Source organism: Astatotilapia calliptera, chromosome 1 (assembly GCF_900246225.1).
Source record: "Astatotilapia calliptera chromosome 1, fAstCal1.2, whole genome shotgun sequence".
NCBI lineage: Eukaryota > Metazoa > Chordata > Actinopteri > Cichliformes > Cichlidae > Astatotilapia > Astatotilapia calliptera.
The window spans coordinates 15129993-15154026 of record NC_039302.1 but is presented as its reverse complement, the minus strand read 5'-3'; the positions used below and the strand labels follow the sequence as shown (position 1 = coordinate 15154026).

The window sequence follows — 24034 nt, the reverse complement described above, 5'->3', positions numbered from 1 at the left end:
CATAAACAGTGCTAAAACCAAACAATGCCCTGGATGGATGGATGGATGGATGGATGGATGGATGGATGGATGGATGGATGGATGGATGGATGGATGGATGGATGTCACATCATATTACAATTTTCGTACCAGCTCTACGACCCAGTACCATGGCACTGGATGGATTAGTTGACTATACTAAAGGCCTTTTCTTTACTCTAGGGTGTCTCTTTACAGTCATCTAAATGTGTGATCTAACAGCAGTGATTGTGCTGCCACAATCACACAGCAGCTCTGTTTGGTAAATGAAAGGCATTAAGCAGACTATTGTAGAATAACTTCCAAAGCCTGTGCGCTTCAAAGAAAAGCCAATGACGGCGAGTTATCTTATCAGTGGCTGTACTCATCATCTGGTTTTTAAATACCTAGTGTTTTGATTATTTAAGTTGTGCAGCCGTGAATACGTGAAGCCAGTAAGTGTGGCCATCACTATACCCAGTCCTTTTCCCCCCATTTGCCACAACTTTCACAACTTCATGCTCGTGTATAATCTGCTACAGTATATGATGATGCAGGTTTAGGATGTACCAAGTAGGGGTACCAGTGAAAACAGAACTAGAAATAGACCCCATATTTAGCTTTAAATGTATGCAGATCACCTACAGACTATATTATAATTATATATTATAATAATTTTTTTTCTATTTAAGGTCCTGTTTCAACACAACCAACTCTGGTCACAGAATGACTTCCATTGATTAGATTCACAAAGTATTTGTGCTTAAACTCTATATAAGTTGGGAAATGCAGAAGAATTGCAAACAGAATAGGTAGCAAGCTTCCCGTTATCCATTTAAACCTGACTAACTGGGTCTAGGACATGAAGCAAGCCAAAACACTTAGACTGCATGGCAGTGAAGGGTAGTGGTGTCAATGGTATCACTTAGAAACTAAACAAAACAATTAAAACAGTACATGAACTTTAATATCATTCACGGTTTCAAGATATATATTTTCTAAAGTTCTTGTATTTTATATTTTATCAGAAGTCATTTAAGCATGTACAACTAACCCCCTCTTAACAGTTCATATGGTTGACTCATACTCGCAATCCATCAAATATTCATTAAGCTATATGAAAAATAGGCTGTCAGAACTCCACTGAGGATATCATTTAGGTCTTTGAGTCTTTTATGGAATGGGTAACAGAATTGCTGCCAATTTCCCATCTACTCTCACTGAATTCCACCGAGGCATTTTGATTTTTTTTTGCAAAAGCATTAGAGAAGTACTCTGCTAAACATAGGCAGCTGAAGACTTCACAGGACTGAAGCTGGTCCCCTGCAATGACCTCCAGCCAGCTCCTGATGGAAATCTAACCAAGCATCACGCCCAATTTGAGACTACAGAGTAAACAAACAGGAGCGCTTTTCAAAGGCACAGGCACTAACAGAGCGAAGAGGGAGACTATCTGCGTCTGTATTCACTCAGTACGCTTTAAAAGTGAGGGCCTGGCATACAGTAGACAACATAGAACACAGACATGTTTGTTCGAATGGTAAATAATTTCCAGTACAAATTATAAACTGAATGCATACACTATATGGACTTATATAGACGCCTCCCCTTTTCCCATCAAAATCAAAGCTCTAGTTTTACCCATGAAAAGTAACATTTTAGTCATTAAGTTTAGCATCCTTAAAAGACTCATAATAAATTCAGATTTAACACTCATACTCAATGAATCCCCCATTGTCTGTCAAAATCTGAACTTTGGCGTCTGAGATGCTGCAAATGCCCTTTGAGTGTGCTGCCTGTGAGTCTGATTTCTCTTCTTAAACAAGCAAAATGTCAAAGGAAAAAATAACCAATCTGAAACGTTTATTAACAACTTCATAAGTTAAACTCTTCAAGCTAATGAGGCCCTTTTCAGATAGTTATTGCATCAGCAAACAATTACATAGTAATCAGGGCAGAATACTACGGAGCCCCGCAGGGGACATGGGAGAAAAAAAAATTAAGACGGACTTTTGCGAGATCTCGCAAAACTATCTCGGGATCTCACAAAACGTTTGCAAGATCTCGCAAAACAAACTCGGGATCTCGCAAAACTTTTAGCCGCATTCTTCGGACGCCTGCTCGAAGCCGACCGGGAGGTCGAGGCACGATGTGCCGGGAAAGCAGTGTTCCTCCCGGTCGAGACCTCCCGTTAGCTCAAAGCTAACGGGAGAAGAATGCGGCTGAAACTTTTGCGAGATCTCGCAAAACTTTTGCGAGATCCCGAATTTGTTTTGCGAGATCCTGAGTTTGTTTTGCGAGATCCCGAGTTAGTTTTGCGAGATCTCGCAAAAGTTTTGTGAGATCCTGAGTTAGTTCGTCTTAATTTTTTTTTCTCCCATGTCCCCTGCGGGGCTCCGTAGAATACATAGTATATGTAAAGAATATTAACATACAATGGTTAAAATATAAAATGTAACATAAAAACAGAAATATTAAGTGAAACTTGTAACGCATTACTTGTAACGCATTACTTGTAACGCATTACTTGTAACGCATTACTTGTAACGCATTACTGTAATCCGATTACTTTTTCCGAGTAACGAGTAAAGTAAGGGAATACTATTGCAAAAACGGTAATTAGATTACCGTTACTTTCCCATAGGAACGCTGCGTTACTGCGTTACTAAAACCGTGATTTTTTGCGAGAATGTCTCATGACAATGACGTTAGCAAGTGCGACGTTGTGACAACAGCTGTGTGCAGATCAACAGTGGATAATATATCGAGTGCAGAGAGAGTATGAGCGTGCAGCGTTTAAAGCGTGGAAGTACTGACCTTAATTTGAGTTTGACTCCATAAAAAGTGACAAAAACATTAGTGTCCGTTGTGCGTGGGAAGAAAATTTCTTTTTACAGCGAAAAACACCCCCTAAACTTACAAGCAAGCACCGAGTGCGCTACGACGTAATGGGAAACTCACAGAGAAACTCGCGGATTCTTCCACACCTGCACCAGGGTAAACCTCCGCCTGCTCCAGTCCTGCTTTACAGGTGAAAATAGAGCAACAGGACCGCTGAGTCTTTGACTTTATTTATTTTCTGCTGTGTTTTACTTGCATCTATTTGAAAGACTGAGTGTAAACACACAAAAAAAATATTTTATGTGCTGGAATGTGCAGAAAATAGGTTTAAATATTAAACAAATTTCTTCCAGTCAGTTTTAAAAAGAGACTTTTCCATTGGATTACATTTTGTATGATGGATTATGCAGAAAAAGTAGAATTGGGCTGAAAGATCTATCGCTTTATCACCTATTCAGGTTGTAAATCGTGTTTTTAAAAAGTAACTAAGTAACTAAGTAATTAATTACTTTTAAAAATAAGTAATCAGTAATGTAATGGGATTACTTTTTGGGGGAAGTAATCAGTAATTAGTTACTGATTACTTTTTTCAAGTAACTTGACCAACACTGTTCAGCACTAGTAACCAGAAACATAATGTCATGTTGATAAATGTCTTTGTTAATCTTTCTCTGACTTTATTTTGTAAAGGTATCTGGTTTTATTTAAATACTAGAGATTTTACAGTTTAAAAAAAAACATGTGGAAAACCTGTCAAAGTTAAAGACAGAGATTGGGATCTTGTTTCTTCAGGTCTTTGTCCTTCGCAGATAGTCAGATCACTGTGTAGTCCACAGTTTTGTCTGTGCTTGATTGCAGGGATATTGTTTATATGCACGCTTCGACCACCTTGAAGCCGCTTGACTCTGTGTATCACCGGGCGTTGCAATTTAGCACAGGTGATTAATTTCTTACTCACCATTGTATCTTACATGAAAAAGTGGAATGGTCCTCCCTAATGAATAAAAGCAGGCAACCTTGCATGAGGTTTTAGCATTAGCTGTACTTGAAATGAAAATGAATTACTTTATACTACTTTATATTTTCCTGCCTACAAATGGAGACTACAAAAGAACTACAAAGCTACATTCTCCTATTTCACTGGAGCATTTTAAAAGGTCATATATATTTATCTGCAGCTACTCTTGAATATATGTTTCTTAATTTGTGATCACATATAAGGTCATTTCATTATGTGGTTGTATGTCTTTGTACACAGGTCTCCCCTGAAAAAGAGCTCTCGATCTCAAACAGAGAAAAAGTTTAAATGAAGGATGTAATAATAACAGTGATGTTACATATTAATGTTACACTTTTTTCTTTTGAATAGGCTGTGTTGCAGCATGGCAGCTGCACAGCCCTACTAGACCTGAGAGCTGTTACAGCTTAATTTGTTAATTGTTAATACCAGGTTAGTGATTTAATCTTTGTTTTTAATAGACCCCTCTCGAAAAAGGTTAGTACTCCCTCATCTGTACTCATCTGTCTCCGAAATCACTCCTCTTAGTCAAGCGGGTGAGCTTAATATCCTGCCCTGTCAATTGCCACTGAGAGAAGGGGGATTTTATATTTTTTAAATCTCATGATAGCCACTCGGAAATGCTGGCCTGAAGGCAGGAGCTAAACACATTCCACAATGGCTGGTCAGGACAGTCTTGAATGGTATTGGCTTTCCTCAGTGCCTCTGTGCTGCACTGTAATTGCAAGAGCTGTAGCTGACTTACCCCAACGATCTTATTTGTCAATTTTACAAGACCCCTAAGCTTTTCTTTAGTGAACAAGGTGAAGTTTCCACACAAGGCTAAAATGCATAATATTAAAACCGAGATTATGCAGTTCAATCTCAGGAAAAGTTCCTTAGAGCAGTCACTGGGGGATAAAGAGCTCAGTTTTGACTCTTGGGTAATGGTTTTATATTCTTTCTTTTACCAACAATCAGTGACTATTGATTTGGTTTAACAACAATAACAACTTTCTGACCATTAGAAAGTAATTTCAGTTGCCTAAACATAATCATGCCTGAACCACAGGGGTGTCCGATTAGCACGCACTCAAAAATCATGCTGACAAATGACCTGCTTTGCCATTTAGACATAAGAGCCTCTTGCCCTGATTTTTTTGGAGTGCTCAGTAGTTTGAAACTACTGAGCTGTTTTGAAACTGCATTTGCAAACTTGCACTGCAACAACAAAACATCAGCAGTGATGAGAGAGTGGCAGACAATGTACCGATGCAGTGATGCTTTATTACAGTTTCCTTACTGTTAACAAATTCCACACAAAACCCCAAAAAAACAACATCATACTCAAATGACAAGTATTGTCTCTGCAGACTTCCATTGTCGTTGTGTCACCAACTGATACGTTGCTCAGTTATGATAAACTTGGGCATTGTGTGTAATTCTGAGAGGAGCCCACACACTGCAGCTGGCTACTGTAAACATGTTTGCATCATATCTGTTAGTTGATGTTAAACGATAACACGGCTTTTTCAAAAAGCACAGTTTTTTTAACCTAAAGCTGTGGAGCCATATTCACTAAATAATTTGTTGTCAGCAGAAGCAGTTTTCGATGTTGTTTAAGCATTTTATATTGCATACAGTCATTTAGACCTGATTTAAGTGGCCATGCAAGAGGATGAAGTTCTGCTTTTTGGCAGCGTCGTTGCAGGCTTCGCCCCCTCAGGCTTCAGACCTAGAGGCTACTTATCACTCCGTGCCAGAACTCTGGTTATAATCACATCTATTTAATGACTTACACATTTGATTCAAACATTACTGAAGACTCAGTGGAGCCAGAACAGTGTTTCTTCTGCCCTTTGGGCTAAATAGGCTTTTCCTGATTTGTTCACATCCCTGCAAATGTCACTGCACAGAGATAGACGTCTCCTTGATATCTCTACCCTTCCATTTAACCAGTGCTATACCCACAGACGAGACTTTTAATTACTTTTTGAGAGACAGGACAGTGTATTATCAAACACATTATTTTCACCTCAGACATCTCCCAGCCCGACTCAATCAATAGTACCATTCTTCTGTATGAACATATTAATATCACAGTCTTATAATGAAAATGAAAAGTGTCAGGTTCGGTGGGTAATCTGTTTTAGGTATCGATTTGTGCCGAGAGTCGTCCAAGGTCACGGCCCCTGCTTTATGTATGTATGTATGTATGTGTATATAGGTGTGTGTGCACATAAAAACACACACACACACTTGCACATGCCTACCAGTGGGTATATTTAGCTCTTTAAGCAACGCTCTCCAGCTTCTTAAATTGTTGATCTATTTGCCCTTGCCTTTTCTCGCAGTTAACTCCTCTCCCCTTACCTTTTCTTCTTCATGACTCAGCCTCTCTGGTGTGCTCTTCCTATATTCAGTTATGTCACTGAACATTTGCAAATTAACCTAATGATTCATTTCTTACAGCAGCAGAATATTGTTAGAGCTTGGCATCTAGGCTCATCACTCTGCACAAATAGTCTATGTATAAAATTGGGAAGTGATGAGCAAATATTGCCCAGAGCCTACAGGTGGTAGAGGGTCCAAAACAACAGCGCGCAGATGCACGGTACAAGAACCAATGACATGTCAGAAAGAGAGATGGCGACATTTTTATGCCTTTGTAAAACACTGAAATGGGAAATTGGGTGTTTTTGGTGTGTTGTGAGAAGGATCTATGGTTTTGACCCTGTTATTTATATTTCCAGAGCGTCACCACCTTCTTTTAAAAAGGAAAAATTGTAATATAGGGCTGTCAAAAGATAATTAAGCTTCTGGGAACTCTAGACCGACCTGTGGTACAGGCATTATTCTCACCTATGCAGGTGTCCAAGCTCTGCAGCAAACCTGGATAAGATAAAGGTGCTGTCTCAAAAGCTAAGATAAGAAATTATTTAACTAAACCATTTTTTTTTTAAAGATTGCTCAAAGACTTCAAATTCCAAGATACAGTTTTGGCAGCATGATACTAAAGTCACTGTACAGCAGGAAACCTCCCTGGATAAACACGACTGCCAAAGACTTAATGAAAGCAAGAACAAAGAATCTGCAGAGTATAAGAAGAACACTAAACAAGCAAGGACTTTGTCAAGGAAATATTACATAGCTATATTTTTCAGCTGGAAGGTTTCATCGGGGTTTTGAAATAAAATACAAACACAGACACTTAAGTAACACAAGCCATGACACCGATGATTTATAGGTGTGTTGCTGGAAAAGAGAGCAGGCTACAAAATTCACATGGGAAATCAAAACTGTGAACATCTACCAGATGTAGCAGAGTATCTGTCTTCACAGCGAAACACGCGAGAATCAAAACACTGCTAAAGTGCCTTAAGACTCTTTGTTTTGTTTGCAAGCAGGGACTTCATGACGGCACTTTTGCTGCACAATTTTACCGAGTAAAACAAAACACAAGCTGACTTAAATGTGGACGAAAGTAACAGATCAGCCTGTAGATTGAAGGATTCTGTTAACAGAGTGACGAGACTAAAGTGGAACTGTTTGGATCCATGAATCAAGATGTCATGTTGTTTAAAAAGAGACAATCCACTGAAGAAGAATGTGTTGGCTTAGGTCCCGAGATGATTGGTAATCAGTTCATTAATCATTCCTGGTGCATCATTCAGTAGCCACCGGAGTCTCAAGAGATGTTATTCACTGAAAATATTCTGACACATTTAAAGAAAAGAAGATGCAGCAATTAAATTAAGACAAGCGGCATGTTTTGGCAGCTGAGTATTTTGTTTTTGCTTAAAATTCATGATCATACCCTATGTCGTATGATGTTTTTCTGGGGGAAAAAACAGGCACAGAGCCTGCCAGTGTTTGTGAATATGTGTGGGTTTGGTTTTGTTTTTTTAAATTATATGTTATTTACTTTGCTGTATATGTCATTACTATATTTTCATCCTTTTTTAGTCATAAAACTAGATTAAAGTCGTGGCAGATGGTTGCTCCTCCCTGGTTCTGCTGGAGGCTTCTTCCTGTTAAAAGGGAGTTTTTCCTTTCCACTGTCGCCCAGCGCTTGCTCGTAGGGTCTCATAGGTCTAAACCTTACAATATAAACCACCTTGAACTGACTGTTGTTGTGATTTGGCGCTATATAAATAAAATTGAATGAATTGAATTAAAAAGTGGAAAAAAAAATCTATAATTAAAAGTCAACATTTAGATGTTGGTTTGGCAGTGCTGGATTAAACTCTTTTGACTTTTACACCAAGTTTGATTCATATGTGAGAAGTAAAGCTAGTTGGTTAAGATCAGGCATCAAAAAACATCATTGTTTGGGTAAAAATCTTTGCCAGTCTTTTTAAACGTTGTTGTCATAGTTGCCATGATGATGCTTCCCTCTTTCCTCTACAAAAAAAACTTCTGACTTTAATATTTCCTACTGAACTGTATCGCATGTCGCTGAACATGAAAAGGCTGATTCATTTGCAAGTAGTTTTACTTATTTTCTACCTGATGTACTATTTCAACCTACAAAAACAATGGAAATTGCAGGTTCCTTTTCGGATTTGTAATTTTTGGTTGTCAAGACAATCTCGAGACAGTTGTTTGCCCTGTTGTTTAAATCAGTGTTGCAGTCGCAGAGCTTAATACTTTGAGGGTTTTGTGCTGAAAGCTGATAATACTCAAATGCAATGTTAACATACTGATACTCACTCATAATGGAGAACCAATCCATTTGTGTTAAATATTTCTAAACTGACATGTGTCCTCTGTGTTTTGACAGATGCCATGCTGCTGGTGGCAGACAGGCTGGAAGGCCCCTCCAATATTGAAGCAGTTATACAACCAATTGACATCAAGATCTCTGACGCTATCATGACTATGCAGGACAACAGCATGCAAGTGTCAGCCAAGGTACTGTATCCTGAAGAAGCTGTGCTGACTTTGTTGAATTTGTGCTGAAAACAGTGTTCACACACACACAATATCTGACCTGATAAACAGTGTGTACATTTTTAAGTAGTGTAAAACCACAAGCAACATAAAAAATTGCCTTGTCTAATATCTCATCCAGGAAATAATGAGCATAATAACTGGACTATATTAGCAGTCCTCAACTTCTCATCTCATTGTCCCTTTTTATTTTGTTATTCATATGAATCTGCATGATTCAGCAGAAATATGTCAATCTGTGCAATGTAAATGCAACATATATTTGGAACCCTGTGACAAGCTTTTACACATAACACAGTCTCCTAAACATCACAATTGTATTCGCATATCTAAAATTTGGGACAGGACATATTAACGTTTTCGCTGCTAATTCTGTCTTTGTCCTCTTTAGACTTCATATTGTAAATTGGTCTTTGGCACATTTTAAATATGAAGTGGCACAATTAGGATATTATCACACAGTGGATGGTTTTTCACTGCCTTTCTTGTCAAAAGGCAGCTTTTTCACTTCATCATTGTTATTCTGATGGTTACGTGTGGCCCATCTCCATGCCAGAGTTACAAAAGTCACTGTGAATTAGCCGTCACATTGTCTCCCATATCAAACAGCTGTCAATGTCCAACTTAACCCCTTGTCAATGCGCTTGACGTCTCACTTCTCTGAGGCTGTGCTTGGCTGACAGATTGGTGTCAGATTATAATCTTTCACATTTTGACCATTTCCCTGAGTTGTCTTGTTCTTCGTTTACTGCTCCTCAAACCTGTTGAAAAACATTTTGCTTGTGCGATGTACAAGATATTGGAAGCGTAATCATGGTGAAGAATTGCTAAATATTAGAAAAAAGCAGTCTCTTGTCATGACAGCCATCTAATACATTAGGGTGCTCCATCACTACTGAGCCAGGGGCCAGTAAACGTGCCAGGGATGAATGCTAATGAGCTGTGCTGTTTGGAGGTGTCTTGTTTGGGCCTTTAAAGCAATCTGCTGTTCATATGAACCTCTATGAGCCACACACTGATTAATGCGAGATTCCAGTGGTGAATCTGCACTTCTCAAAGCATAAACAACTGAACTTTTGTTTGTTAAATTTAAGAACTTTCCTTTTAAAAAAGCCAATGTGTGTGCGGGTTTACATTGTTCCCGGGTAGTTACTTTCTCTGTATCGCTCAGCCATGTAACACTAAATATTACAAAATGCTACAATTCTGCATTTTCCTCTCCCAAAAGTTTTCCTATTTGCAGTTTAGAATAAAATTAGCCTATTACTTTTATCTCTTCTGTACGCTGACAGCTTCATTTCAGTTGTAGTTTGTGATAACGTGGATGCAAAACAAGGATGCGACACAGAATCCTGGTCAGATGTCAGATTTTCTTAATTTTATATCTCGCTAGGACGACTGAGTAACAACATATCAAGGGTTAATTCCTTTTCTCCCAACAATATCACACTTCATTTAAAAAGAGACTCATCACTGATAGACAGTATTGGTTCCAGGACGGCTCTCTACAGTTTGGCTGTCTCAAATCACAGAGCAGAAATGGTGCTGAGAGCAAATTGACAGAGGGAGAAATATCAGTGGTAGAGCAAAGTACAAGTTTTGTGGGATCAAAATGGATGTGTAATCTACAAAGTAACAGACTCAGCCCTGGCTCAGTGCAGTTTTGTGCATCCTCTGAATGCTGACAACTAAATTATTTATCACTGCAAAGTTCGCTGTCATTATTATGGGGAAATATTGCATTATTATTACAAAACTGGGCAGTTTATCCTCTTTTCCCTGGCGTCTGCCTTTTCTCTGCGGTAACTTTGTGTACCTCTCTTCTGTTTTTAGGTCTTTCAAGGGTGTGGCCAACCAAAGCCATCAGGAATAGGCAGGTCTGTGCGGGGCATCTCAGATGTGTTCAGTGGGCGTTTCAGGCCCTACACCCCTGAGGAGAGGCCAACCACTGCAGCTGGAACAAGCCTGGATAGACTGGTATGCACCGAGACTAGATAATTTCGCCAGTACTGTAAACCTGGATTGAAAAATGCAGTTATAAAAATTAAATGAAATAATAATTACCTTTGTGATATAAACAGCTCCAGAGATGACTGAAAGATGAAATAATTTATGTGGAAGAACTGATCCATTCCTAAAGCAAACCTCGAATACAAAGCCTTGACTTTAAAGCCTAACTCATGCGGTGCTAATGCATGATGATTTCCAGTAAAGAAGTCAGGATTCTGCCAACAAAGGATGCAGAACACGCTTCCTTTCTCACATTTTTCAAAAGCTCAACTGATTTCCACTGTACAGAAGTGGAGTGTTTTTGAAATTTTATTGGCAGAGGCAGACTCGGTGGTGGCATGCTGAGTTTAAGGTCGACTTACTGGGGCTCATGTCAAAAGGCCAGAAAAAATAGAGGCTTGTTCATATAGTCCATATAGCCCCCAGGTGCTGTGTGACTTCCACTGCTGCTGTACTCGGACTTAAAATATTTCTGTTCTTCCACTCACTGCTGATGGTTACAGAGAAAAATCACAACAGCACACGCTTTTTCAACACAAGCTGGACATGTTGTTTAATACATATTCCTCGTGAGCATGAGAGAAGGGTAAAGCCCAAGCCTTATCCCAAAATGTGCAAAATGTTCAAAATCAAATCAAATCAAATCACTTTTATTGTCACATCACATGTGCAGGCACACTGGCACAGCACATGCAAGTGAAATTCTTGTGTGCGAGCCCCACAAGCAACAGAGATGTGCAAACACAACAACACAAACGAGCAAAATACAAGAATGGCCAACCTGAAACTAATAAATATATGTACAATATATAATAGTGTATGCATTTCTGGATGTGTATACTAAATATTTTCCTACGTGTGTGTGTGTGTGTGTATACACATTTTTACAAATTAAATAGTAAAAAAAAAAAAATAATAATAATAATAATAATAATAAAATATATAAAATATACAGAGTTGAATATGTGCAAAACAAGTGGCATTTATATACAGTGTGGAGTGCATAATGTTGAAGTTCCAGTAGTGAAGCTGAGGTGTCTATGACGTGTTCAGCAGTCTGATGGCCTGATGGAAAAAGCTGTCTCTCAGTCTGCTGGTACGGGACCGGATGCTGCAGAACCTCCTTCCTGATGGAAGCAGTCTGAACAGTTTATGGCTGGGGTGACTGGAGTCCTTGATGATCCTCCCCGCTTTCCTCAGGCAGCGCTTCCTGTAGATGTCTTGGAGGGAGGGAAGCTCACCTCCAATTATCCGTTCAGAGCACCGCACTACTCGCTGGAGAGCTTTGCAGTTGTAGGCGGTGCTGTTGCCATACCAGGTGGTGATGCATCCAGTGAGGATGCTCTCAATGGCACAGTGATAGAAGGTCCTGAGGATGCGGGGGCTCATGCCGAATCTTTTCAGTCTCCTGAGAAAGAAGAGGCGCTGCTGCGCCTTCTTCACTGTTTTGTTTGTGTGTACTGACCACGTAAGATCCTCAGCCAGATGTACTCCAAGGAACCGGAAGCTGCTCACTCTCTCCACAGCAGCGCCGTTGATGGTGATGGGGGTGTGTACTTCTCTGCACCTCCGGAAGTCCACTATCAACTCCTTTGTCTTTGCGACGTTGAGGGTGAGATGGTTGTCTTGACACCAGTGGGTCAGGGCGCTGACCTCCTCCCTGTAAGCCGTCTCATCACCGTTGGTGATAAGACCCACCACTGTAGTGTCGTCCGCAAACTTCACAATGATGTTGGAGCTGTTAGTGGCTGTGCAGTCGTAGGTGTAGAGTGAGTACAGGAGAGGGCTCAGTACACACCCCTGTGGAGCACCAGTGTTCAGTGTGATGGGGGATGAGGTGATGCTGCCCAGTCTGACCACTTGGCGTCTGTCAGACAGGAAGCTAAGGATCCAGCTGCAGAGGGAGCTGCTCAGTCCTAGATCCTGCAGTTTCCTGTCCAGCTTCGAGGGAACGATGGTATTGAATGCTGAGCTGTAATCTACAAACAGCATTCTCACATACGTGTCTCTCTTCTCCAGGTGTGACAGGGCAGTGTGTAGTGTCAGGGCTATGGCATCATCAGTGGACCTGTTGTGGCGGTATGCAAACTGTAGAGGGTCCAGTGAGTCGGGTAGTGCAGAGCAGATGAAGTCCCTGACCAGCTTCTCGAAGCATTTGCTTACGATGGGGGTCAGGGCTACAGGTCGCCAGTCGTTCAATGAGGAGATGGTGGAGGATTTGGGTACAGGGACGATGGTGGCCATTTTGAAGCAGGCTGGGACTACAGACAGAGAGAGGGAAAGGTTGAAGATGTGCGTGAACACTCCAGCCAGCTGAGCCGCGCATGACCTGAGGACGCGGCCGGGAATCCCGTCCGGACCAGTAGCTTTGCGTGCGTTCACCTTCCTGAAGCACTTCCGCACATCCTCCTCAGACACAGTGTGCGCACTGACGTCATCCGCGGTGCGCACACTGTCCGGTCTCATGGTGTTCGCTGTGTCGAATCTAGCGTAGAATACGTTTAGATCCTCACACAGAGAGGCCGTGGTCTGCGGTGTGCTGGTTTTCCCTCTAAAGTCTGTGATCGTGTTTAGTCCCTGCCACATACTCCGAGGGTTGTCAAACTGTTGCTCCACCCTGTCCCTGTACTCACGTTTGGCTGCTTTGATCGTCTTCCGGAGTTGGTAATGTGCGTGTTTGTAGTCCGATGTGTTTGCGGAGGCAAAGGCGGTGTTCCGTGCCGCCAGTGCCGCGCGAACATCTCCGTTAATCCAGGGTTTTTGATTTGGGAAGGATTTAACTGTTCTGGATGGGACGACATCTTCCACGCATTTCCTGATAAATCCACAGACTGAGTCTGTGTATTCATCAATGTCTCTGGCGGCCACGTGAAACATTTCCCAGTCCGCGTGATCAAAACAGTCCCGCAGCGCAGACTCCGATTGGTCCGTCCAACAGTGCACCGCCCTCCGGGTTGGAGCTTCCTGTTTCAGCTTCTGCCTGTAGGCGGGCAGGAGCAGGATGGAGCAGTGATCTGATTGGCCGAATGGGGCGCGGGGGAGGGCTTTGTACGCATCCCGGAAAGAGGTGTAGCAGTGGTCGAGTAGCCGGTTTCCACGTGTGTTGAAAAAGATGTGTTGATGGAGTTTTGGTGAGACTTTCTTCAGGTTTCCCTTATTAAAGTCTCCGGCTGTGATAAACGCTGCCTCTGGGTGTGCGGTTTCCTCGCTGCTGATCGCGCTGTACAGTTCCCTGAGTGCACGGTCAGTGTCGGCTTGTGGGGGAATGTAAACAGCCGTAATAATCACTGCTGTAAATTCCCTCGGTAGCCAGAATGGCCGGCACTTAATCATCAGGTACTCCAGGTCCGGTGAGCAGAAGGATTTGACAGGGTGCACGTTCGCATAATCACACCAGCTGTTGTTGATCATGAAACACACACCACCGCCTCTGCTTTTCCCAGTAAGATCCTGTGACCTGTCCGCGCGGTGCACAGAGAACCCCGGCAGTTGTGTTGCGGAGTCCGGTACTTTGTCCGATAGCCAGGTTTCTGTGAGGCAGATCACGCAGCAGTCCCGCATCTCTCGCTGGAATGAGATCCGTGCCCGAAGCTCGCACAGCTTGTTCTCCAGAGACTGCATATTAGCCAGTAATAAACTGGGTAACGGTGGTCTGTAAGTGCGCCGTCTCAGTCGAACCAGAACGCCAGATCTTCTCCCTCTGCGTCGGCGTTTGCGGCCTCCAGGGCCAGAGAACAAAGGCGTCTCAGGTGAGATGAATGGGGGGTCTGCAAACGGAGCGTCCGTGTTGCAAAACTTGAACTCCGGAAAGTTATAAGAAAGACCGTCTTTTATGTCCAGTAAGGTTTGTCGGTCGTACACAAGGAGACAAGTGCTGCTCGTGAAAAAATAAAGGAAAAGTAAAATTAAACACAGAAGAAAGCCGTTGCTTGGGGGAGCTCGCGACGAGGCTGCCATACTCGGCGCCATCTTGAACAACAGCGTACAAAAGATTCAACATCCACCCACCAAACATCAGAATGATGAAAAAATGCTAAGACATTAATTGAGGCTACAAAAAAGGTCTGCGGAGCCCCCTGATGCTACTGAGGCACATTGTGTAGGAGGCTGTCAACGTCAAGCTTCGCTATAGAGCTGCGCAGAAGCCCATAAGTTGATACGATGTTAAACCGGGCCTCACAGCCCACGACTCCTCATCTTTTCCCCTGTTGCTACAAAATATGTGCTGCTGTCATGTAGCAGCAAAAGCGATGCACCTGATATTAACTAAGCTGTGTGTGTTTCATGTCAAGCTGACTTATTCTTATGGATATGACACACTTGCATGAGTAGGCATGCCTAACATAAAGCACTGTGGCCATAAAGAGATAGACATGCTAAGGAACAATCCTCCTTCATGTTGTTTACACCAAATTCTGGCCCTGCCGTCTGAACGTCTCAGCAGAAATGGAGACTCATCAGACCAGGTGGCATTTTTCCAGTCTTCTGTGGCACCAGGTGTGGTTTTCTGCTGCTGTAGGTTTGATGTGTTGTGCATTCAGAGACACCTTTCTCCATACGTTGGCTGTAACGAGTATTTATTCGAGTTGCTGTTGCCTTCCTATCAACTTGAAGCAGTCTAGCCACTCTACTCTGACCTCTGGCATCAACAAGGCATAGAACTGCATCTTACTGGATATTTTCTCGTTTTTGACTGTTGTCTGTAAACTATAGAGATAGTTCTGGGGAGGGGGGGATCCCAGGAGATGAGCAGTTTCTGAAATACTCAGACTAGCCTGTCTGGCACCAGCAACCATGCCACGTTCAAAACACATTTCTTCCCAATTCTGATGCTCAGTTGGACTCATCTGTATATCCCTAAATGCATTGCATTGTTGCTTTGTGACCTTCTGATTAGATAGTTGTGTTATTCTTTAACACAAGTTGAAAAGGTGTACCTAATGAGTGGATATATTTTATTGTTTTTTACTCATAAAAGTCTGAAATTGTTACTATTCCTGCTGTTTAACACGAAATGGCCTTCTACCAAATCTTTAATGAATATGTTATGTTTCTCGACAGTTACTGCTTTAAGTAAATTCAGTTAAAAGACAATTGTGAAGTAATACTAACAGAATATCAGCTGAAGTGTGCACTCACACAGGCTAGAAAATAGCTCCTTATGCTGTGAATTTTTCCTCTCGCCAATCCATTTAGACGATGTTTTTTTTATGTAATCCTCACTCCAACAAGTAAATCCGTTTATTAAACACAGTATTGTCTTTTAAAATAAAAGGTACATTTTATAATCTTCAACTGTGCAAGTTGTTCCATGGGATTAAAATGGAAAAAAGGAAGGAGCAGAGACGTGATTACAGGCAGCAGAGAGTCTCCATAAGTAGTCTTTACTCCAAAAATAGCTGTAATTGTTAGGAATACCACAGTGACTGTATAAAAGATGTCCAGAACCTTTAAAGTGTTATTCTTGAACACTCCGTATCTTTACACTCAGGCCTCATTTGAAAATTAGAACCAAATCCACTTTTTTCTGATTCATAACATGCACATTAAAATGTGTGGGAAAAATCTAAAAGGCAAAAGTGCATTTAGAGAAAACCCACTGGTTTCACTATCTTTAATAATGTATGCTTACATGCACTCCAGCCTGCTGCTTGCAAAAGATTTGAAAAGTTGTTCCAAGAAGTGGGAACTGGGTAGCTCAGGAAAACATATCTAACCCGTTCTTCAATGTACTTGCATCTCACTGTGTAAATTTATTAGGTGTGTTATGTGTAATACTTACAGTACAAATACATGTGAAACACTGAAGTATTAAAAAGTTGGCGTACTTTGCTAAACTGATTGCATTGCATTGCTTGAAACAACCACTGTCATTAGACCACTTCAGCCTGCTTTCCCACATTAGGCTGCTGTTTGTATGCAGGTGGTGATCTGTGCATTGATCAGACTTGATAGCAGCTGATTTCACACTGGAAAATGTATTGTGAATAAAATGGTTTGAGGTACTCAATCTCATAGGCTGGTGAATAGAATATTTTAGCAGCACCATTTATCATTTAACTTTTTGCTTCACTAACTAGTCATTATTTTGGCCCTATTCTCTCTCTCAGTCTCTCTATTTCTCTGATGTCCAATTAAATCTCTTTCTTCTTCATTTCTCTGCTGCTCTCAGAGGGCTGTCTGGAGGACAATGCAACACAGTGTAAGCTTTCCATTCCTCCTCTTACATTCACAATGTCATGTGTCTCGTGGTGTTTTAATCAACCTGCCAATAGTGCTTCACTTTGCCACATTATTTAGAACTGATATTGATTGCTTGTTTGTGGCATGTCTGCTTTATTTTTACTTAGTATTTTTGTTTCTTGGTAACTTGGTAACTACACTGAAACTATGAACAGCTGAAACCAATATTTACAACTGTGTTTTTCTGCCTCACATTTGGTCTAACATGGGTTACATTGGCAGAAAGATGGTTCAGCTGTCAGAACTTGCCCTACAGCGTGGGATGGCTTTCTCTTTGGGTTTCCTATATTGTGTTTCTACTGCTGCTCTGCTTGATCTGAGGCTTTAAATTATTTGTTTGTATTGTAGGTTTTATTCACATTAACCCTGTTGCGACCCTTTTATGCATGAGTATTCCCCATTGTTTTTGCTTGTGTTGTGCATGACTTTTTGTATTCCTTGTATAGGTGTAGACAAGCTGAGCAAATTAATTGAGTCTATCATATATCATCCAGGAAAATCTGAAAGACTTAAAGAACTGCAAAATTGTTGATATACGCAGCTACCGCTACAGCTACTGTATAGTACTTAGTCTAGCTGCTGTAGCAAACAGTGACTCAGTCTGTTACATAAGTTCAAGTTTAATATTCTTTGTGTTTTTTTAGCACTTACATATAGAAGTTAAAAATGCATGTATTAGGTATGTCTTATAGCACCTTTTGGTAACAAAATTCTGGAAAGGTAACAATACTTGATTTTTTTTTTTTTCAGTACAGAAGGCAGCATTAGTGCCGCGTAGAGTTGTCAAAAAACTGATCCTTGGATACTAATTGATGCTAAATATTACTATTGGATCAGATACTCATTTGCAATATTAACAGTGCCATCTTCACAGAGCCCCTCATAACGCTAGCAGCTAAACACCTGAATAGAACAAGCTTGGCGAAGCTTAAAGGCTGACATTTCAGTCTTTATCAAGAATTTTGAGACAATGTTGAAGTATTTGAGTTATTTTGAATGCTTACCTGTCTCACACACACATTGCAGTTAGCCGATGGAAATATCACCCACATTATCCTTCCCCTCCTGTTATTGTTGAGGTGGCAGCTAGCGGCAATGGCTAATAATAACATAACAACATTAATCTTGGAGCTCGGCAGTAAATGTTATCAGTTCTACTGGTCTGTAATATTAATATTCACATAACGGGATAATGTAGTTATTTGTCTATAGAAAGTGATATATTTCCCTTAAAGTCCTGATTTACTAATAATGCAGATTGAAGGTGAGAGCAGTCTACCAGCATCTACACAGAAACAGTGTAAAGTTCCTTGATAACCTCATTTAATTAGCAATGAAATATAGTGCCAAGAACCACAGGAAATATGCATTCTTTAAAATATGTCTGTCAATTTTATCATTTTTTTTCCTCCATTGTGAAAAATGGTTTGGCGTAGCAAGTATTTTTCTGGGGATCGGTACTGAGTTTGAAATTCTAGTATCATGACAACCCTAGTGTGCACACTGTACTGCATGAAAGGCATTGATTGTAATGAATTAATTATTTATCCCTTGGCTGTCACAGGGTGACAGGCGGCGTGCACTCCCGACAGGTCTCTGTTCTATCGCAGGGCACAAAGAGACAGACCTGTGGCCAATTTAGAATCACTAATTAACTAACAAGCATGCCTTTGGACTGTAGGAGAAAACCAGAGTAATCAGAAAGAATATGTAAACTCTTTCTAAATAATTGTGATGGTAATGTCTTCCAAAAGTCTTCAAACTCTTGAAGTCTTCAAACATTCAGCATTTGAAGGTCTTTGTGCTTTCGATTGGAAGGTGAAATGTCTGAGTCCTTTTTTCGCTTCTCTCTCACACTCTGGATGTGATTACGGTCTGATTTGTAAAAGCAGCTGCTGATTACATAATCAGTGTCTGGGACTGACTTCAGCACACATTCAAGTCAAGGAATGGTCAAAAGGTGCAGTTTAGTGGCGCAGTCTTTCTTCAATTGTCTGTGGTATTTGAAGTAAAAGCTGTGAGCTTTACAAACTCAGACCAAAACACTAAAGAACTAAAATATTGACGTTAAGGCCCAAGGCATTATAAATGCTGAATTAGTGCTACGATATATATTGAGTACTCCACTATCTCATCTGCCTCACTCTGAATGATTTTAAGCTGAAAGCCTAACTCGGTGGTTCAGACTGTCAAAGTCCTAACAGCTGAGCACACATCTGTCCTGGCTTACATATACAAATACAGCTACTGGTAAAAACACTGCCTTTTTGAGCTGATGGCTAGCGTGTTCTTTTTTTTTTCTTTGAAGCTTAATTGGGGTTTAACTGAATCCTAATTTACTGACAATGCATGATATATATGAATGGTGTGGCCATAGCGTGCTTTCAGTGAAATATGTCTTCCTGTATGACTCATTCATTACTGGAACTGAATGAACTCTTTGTAATTCAAAGAAGGTCTCCTCTCACACTGAGCAAGGGCAGCTTCACCGTCTTGCTTATATATATTGGGTCCTCTGCCTGAGAGCTTGAGGGACCTTGGATGAGCTCAGATGTTGTTCCTGGGATCTGCTGGAGCCACTCGCCTAGCTTGGAGGTCACTTTACTGAGTGCTCCGAATACCACTAGGACCACTGTTCTTCTTGATGTTGCTGTCATTCATTATCGCTACATCTATCACTATGGCCGTCTTCCTCTGCTTGTCTACTACTATCTCCGGTTGGTTAGCCATCACCAGTTTGTCCGTCTGTATCTGGAAGTCTCACAGGATCCTGTAAACTATGCTGGCCACTTGGTTATGGCGTTCCATATATGCCCTGCCTGCTAGCATCTTGCACCATGCTGTTATGTGTTGGATTGTATCAGGGGCATCTTTACACAGCCTGCACCTGGGGTCTTGCCTGGTGTGATAGACCCCAGGACCACCGTGCAAGGGCCTGTCCTTCCATGACGGTTCCTCCTCTCGCTCCTCGTCTTTCTTGGGTTTCTGCTGCGTTAGGTATTCACTAAACACATGGTCAGTTGTCCCTATCTTCCTGATGTACTCGTGGATGTTCGTTGTCTAATCCTGGACTTTGGTACTGACACTCACTAGACCTCGGCTTCCTTCCGCTTAGCATACAGTCTCAGGGTGCTGGATTTGGTTGAAACCTTCATGCATTGTAAGGAGTTTCCTCTTCTTGATATCAGTGGCTTCTGTCTTCTTCTTTGGCAAGCGTATTATCCAAGCAGGATACCTGACCACCGGCAGAGTGAAGGTGTTGATAGCCTGGATGTTGTTCTTGCCATTCAGCCGACTCCTCTTCATTTAGTGTTGCACTAAAGCCTTTTGTTCAGTATACACAGCAGTATTTGAGCATATCATCAACCATGTGTTCTATGTTCAGATTTAAGAGGATGCTGATGGTGTGTTCCTTGCATTTGTAGTATTTTTATTCTGTTTTTATTTTGACAGATGTCTGATAGCACAGTTCTGACAGAAATTACTTTGTTCTCTGTCTGCTTAGCATTGCTGACCCGGCATTAATGTCGGTGCCTCCATTCAACAAAAAAAAAAAAAATAGAAAACAATGATGGATGTTAGATGATTCAGTTGTTGATTTATTAGACTAAATTCTAACTATTTTGAGTCTCCCTAATGGGTTGTTTATTGTTGTGCACTGTTGAAATGGGGATGCAGTTGAAAAGAAAGTAAATCAGTCATTAGCAGTGGCCAGGCCTTTCTCCATGCTCCATTTCACATTCTTTTAGCAGAGTGCCAGGGCCAGGAAACGATCTGGCAAATGGCATTTTTCTCAGGAAGGAAAAAGTGTTAAATAAATGATCACTGTTTTATTTCTTAATCAATCATGGTAATCCAGTGCTGAAAGGCATCAACCTATATGTACTTTATTGTGCAACTGTTACATAGCCACAGTATACTGAAAGAATGGAGGGATTTATAGAGATTTAGCTGAACACACTGTCAATTTGAATGCATGAAAAGAGTCGATCTGAGCATCCCTCAGCTTCTGAATGGCAGCCGGCATCACTATTCCCACATGAAAGTTTCTTTCTGCCAGAATAATCAGTCATATAGAAATCACTCCGCCCAGTGCAATTGTAGACACAACTGCCAATTATGACCGATGGTAGCAGAGCCAAATTGGGTAAATCCATGAGTCATGCCATAAAATGGATCGAGTTACAGCCCTAATGAAATTCTGGCATGTAATGCAGATCTGTTCTCTACAGTTTTTCTCTTTAATAGCCTGTGCAGATCAGCAGGCAAAAAAGAACAAGTGTTAAGACCAGTTAATCTCACTGGCATGCTAATTCGGAAAACTGGGCATGCTGAGCTAATGTTTTAGAAGCAGTAACAACCAAAGGGCTTGAGTGCTTTTGGGGTTTCTAAACTCTATTTTAGATTATGCTGACAAAAATCTGGGGAAAAGAATCTCAGCAGTGTCTTGACTCAGTTTCTTTTTTTAAATAGAACAGAAAGCGCTATAGTTTAGCCACTTAAGAGCGTGTGATTCTTTCTATACGTGTGTTTAAAGGGAGACATTATGTATCCATGTCTGTAGTCTGTAGGGTGATATCTTGAGTTAATTTGAGTTCACTTAATGCATTTTTTCACACAGATGGTCACACATGTTATTAACTCAAAGGATCTGAGAGATAAAAAGTAAAATTCACTGATAATTCATCTCTATTTTGTACATGGGGTGAAACCACACAAGTGCAGAAGATTTTCTGTCTTAGTGGGTCTGTTTTCACGTACAGAACACACTCCTCAGTTTAAATTAAACTAAAGGCTGAGATGGAAAACTTTTAGCCAGTCCAGCACCTCACCAGGCCTATTTTAAATCTTCATATAATACTTATTATTAACAAAGAATTTACAATAATGGGATGGTATGAACTGGTTGTCTCAGGACTACCCTCTATGACTATGTAGAGGGCAATGAATTTAACTGTCCAGAGGTAATTCTGTCTGTCAAAAGTGATGAAAATCTGACAGTGACTGATGTGTAATCAGCCATGCTCGCTCAACAGAAACCTGTCTCACAAAATGAATTAGAATTAATGAACATGGACAGACACAACAGATCAATGTGGCCACCTTCTAACTCCTTTCTGTTTAAAGTCAGCTTCATTACTTTGTTTTCCATTGCACCAGTTCCTTTGCTTCAACACGCTTAATTTGGTATAGCTTTCTCTTTCATTTCATGTATCCTTTTAGTTTTATGTCTTGCTTCGTTCTTATGCTAAGCCCAATTGAGCAATTGCCGAAGGATGTCTGCATTCTTCACAATAAGCAGTCTTTTTTTCCAATACTTTTTCACTTTGCCAACTTAGCAGAGCGCACACTAAATGATGCATCACTGATCGTGTATTAAGCGGTGAAATATTTTCTTCCACTGTGGTGGTTTTGCGCTTTTTAATGTTCCCATTTTCACAGAAACACACAAATGAGTAAAAATATATTTCACTATAATATTGAAAGAAGGACTAGCTCGCAGGACTCTCTGTCAGTGCGCTTGTTCTGCCGCCGAAGGAGGAAAGAACGAAGCTAGACACCTATTGTGGTGGACAGCTGGTTGGGAAATGTGCACAGTATGGTGCGTGCTGCAGGGAGATACTCCAGTAAATTACAAAACCATGGTGATGTTTTGTTGTTTGCTGGTTTCCAGCTACTCTGCCTGGGTTATTTGCAAGCTCTTCTGGGCTTTCTCTGCTCTCTATTCTCGGAGCTCCTTACAAATCTTTCACTGCAGTGCAAGAGCACCGTATGATTTTCTACTGACAAAACCAGCAGAGTTTAAAATTCTTTGACATAGATGGCGTGAAATCTTCTGTCAGATTTCAAGTTTCACCCAAGAACTAGAATGAGATCAGTGACACTCTTTCAAATCCAGACATGAGACATATGTGGACTTTGTTTCAGAGTTCATAAATCTGTCTGAGACAAGCAAAAATTGGTGAAATGTGTGACATTTTCAAAAATATAGTTCTTACAAGAAATGCAAAATGAAAAAACAAACAACAACAGCTGTGCTTAGTTAACAGGCTGCTTCTACTTCTGGTATTCCTGATTTTTAAAGCAGGGATAACACTATATTAGGTTTCCCACAATTCAACAATGAATGAATGAATGATCTAGATAGAAAGATAGATGTAAGATAGATAGATAGATAGATAAAGAGAGAGAGAGAGAGAGAGAGAGAGAGAGAGAGAGAGAGAGATCCAGACCCTTTTAACCAATTTTATTGTTAATCATCCAAATGGCATAATGGCAAACCACCAACAAGCTTCTTCTGATTCTTTCCTTTGTTTACCCATCAGTGTGCATGGCTTTAAAATCCAGGCCTCCTTTCCATCACCACTGTGGTTTTGTTTTCTATATTGCTCGTGTGCTGTTATATCAAATGCTTCAATACATTTGATGCTGTATTTTTCATGGTTGAACACATTTTGCTGCTGGCACAAAGTTTATAGCTGACAACAATGTTCTTTGCATTTTTTACTGGAGGGAAATCACAATAAAACCTGTTGTCTCCTTCTCTGCCTCTTTGTCATGCTGTATCCTTCATCAAGCTCACCTCCCATGTGTGCATGCCATCACAAGATTGCATTCCTTGGACAAAAACAAATGTCAGTCTGGCATGCTAGTGTTATTTGGATTAGTTAATGTGATATAAAAACACACAATAATTGATAATACGTGATACTGATGAGACATTGTCCAACTCTTGATATCTCTCCCTTGCATATGATCTAAATGGATATGGACAAACCAGCTTATTCAGCATGCTGCTACATATACATAAAGTATACTGTACACTTTCAGTCTGCTGATTAATTAACTAGTCACTATACTCTGTCGTTTAACAGTGATGGAAAATTTCCTTGTAATCTAACATCTGTCCTCCCATTATTCATGGCCAGTGCCGTCAAAGAAGCGAAATGTCCATGAGGTAAACAGTGATCTATCATACATCATTTATTCACT

At 40.8% G+C, this 24034-nt stretch overlaps 1 protein-coding gene across 2 annotated transcripts in view; it reads left to right on the top strand.

Annotated features, from left to right (window-relative positions):
- Nucleotides 1–24034, top strand: part of gpc6a (glypican 6a) — a 146860-nt gene that overhangs the window by 98799 nt on the left and 24027 nt on the right. The window contains exons 5-7 of one of the 2 annotated variants that reach the window (XM_026165750.1): nt 8619–8749; nt 10622–10765; nt 16971–17000. In XM_026165750.1, coding sequence (XP_026021535.1) covers nt 8619–8749; nt 10622–10765; nt 16971–17000 — 305 coding nt within the window. The remainder of the gene's footprint in view (nt 1–8618; nt 8750–10621; nt 10766–16970; nt 17001–24034) is intronic. The other variant, XM_026165760.1, reaches the window with a different exon arrangement.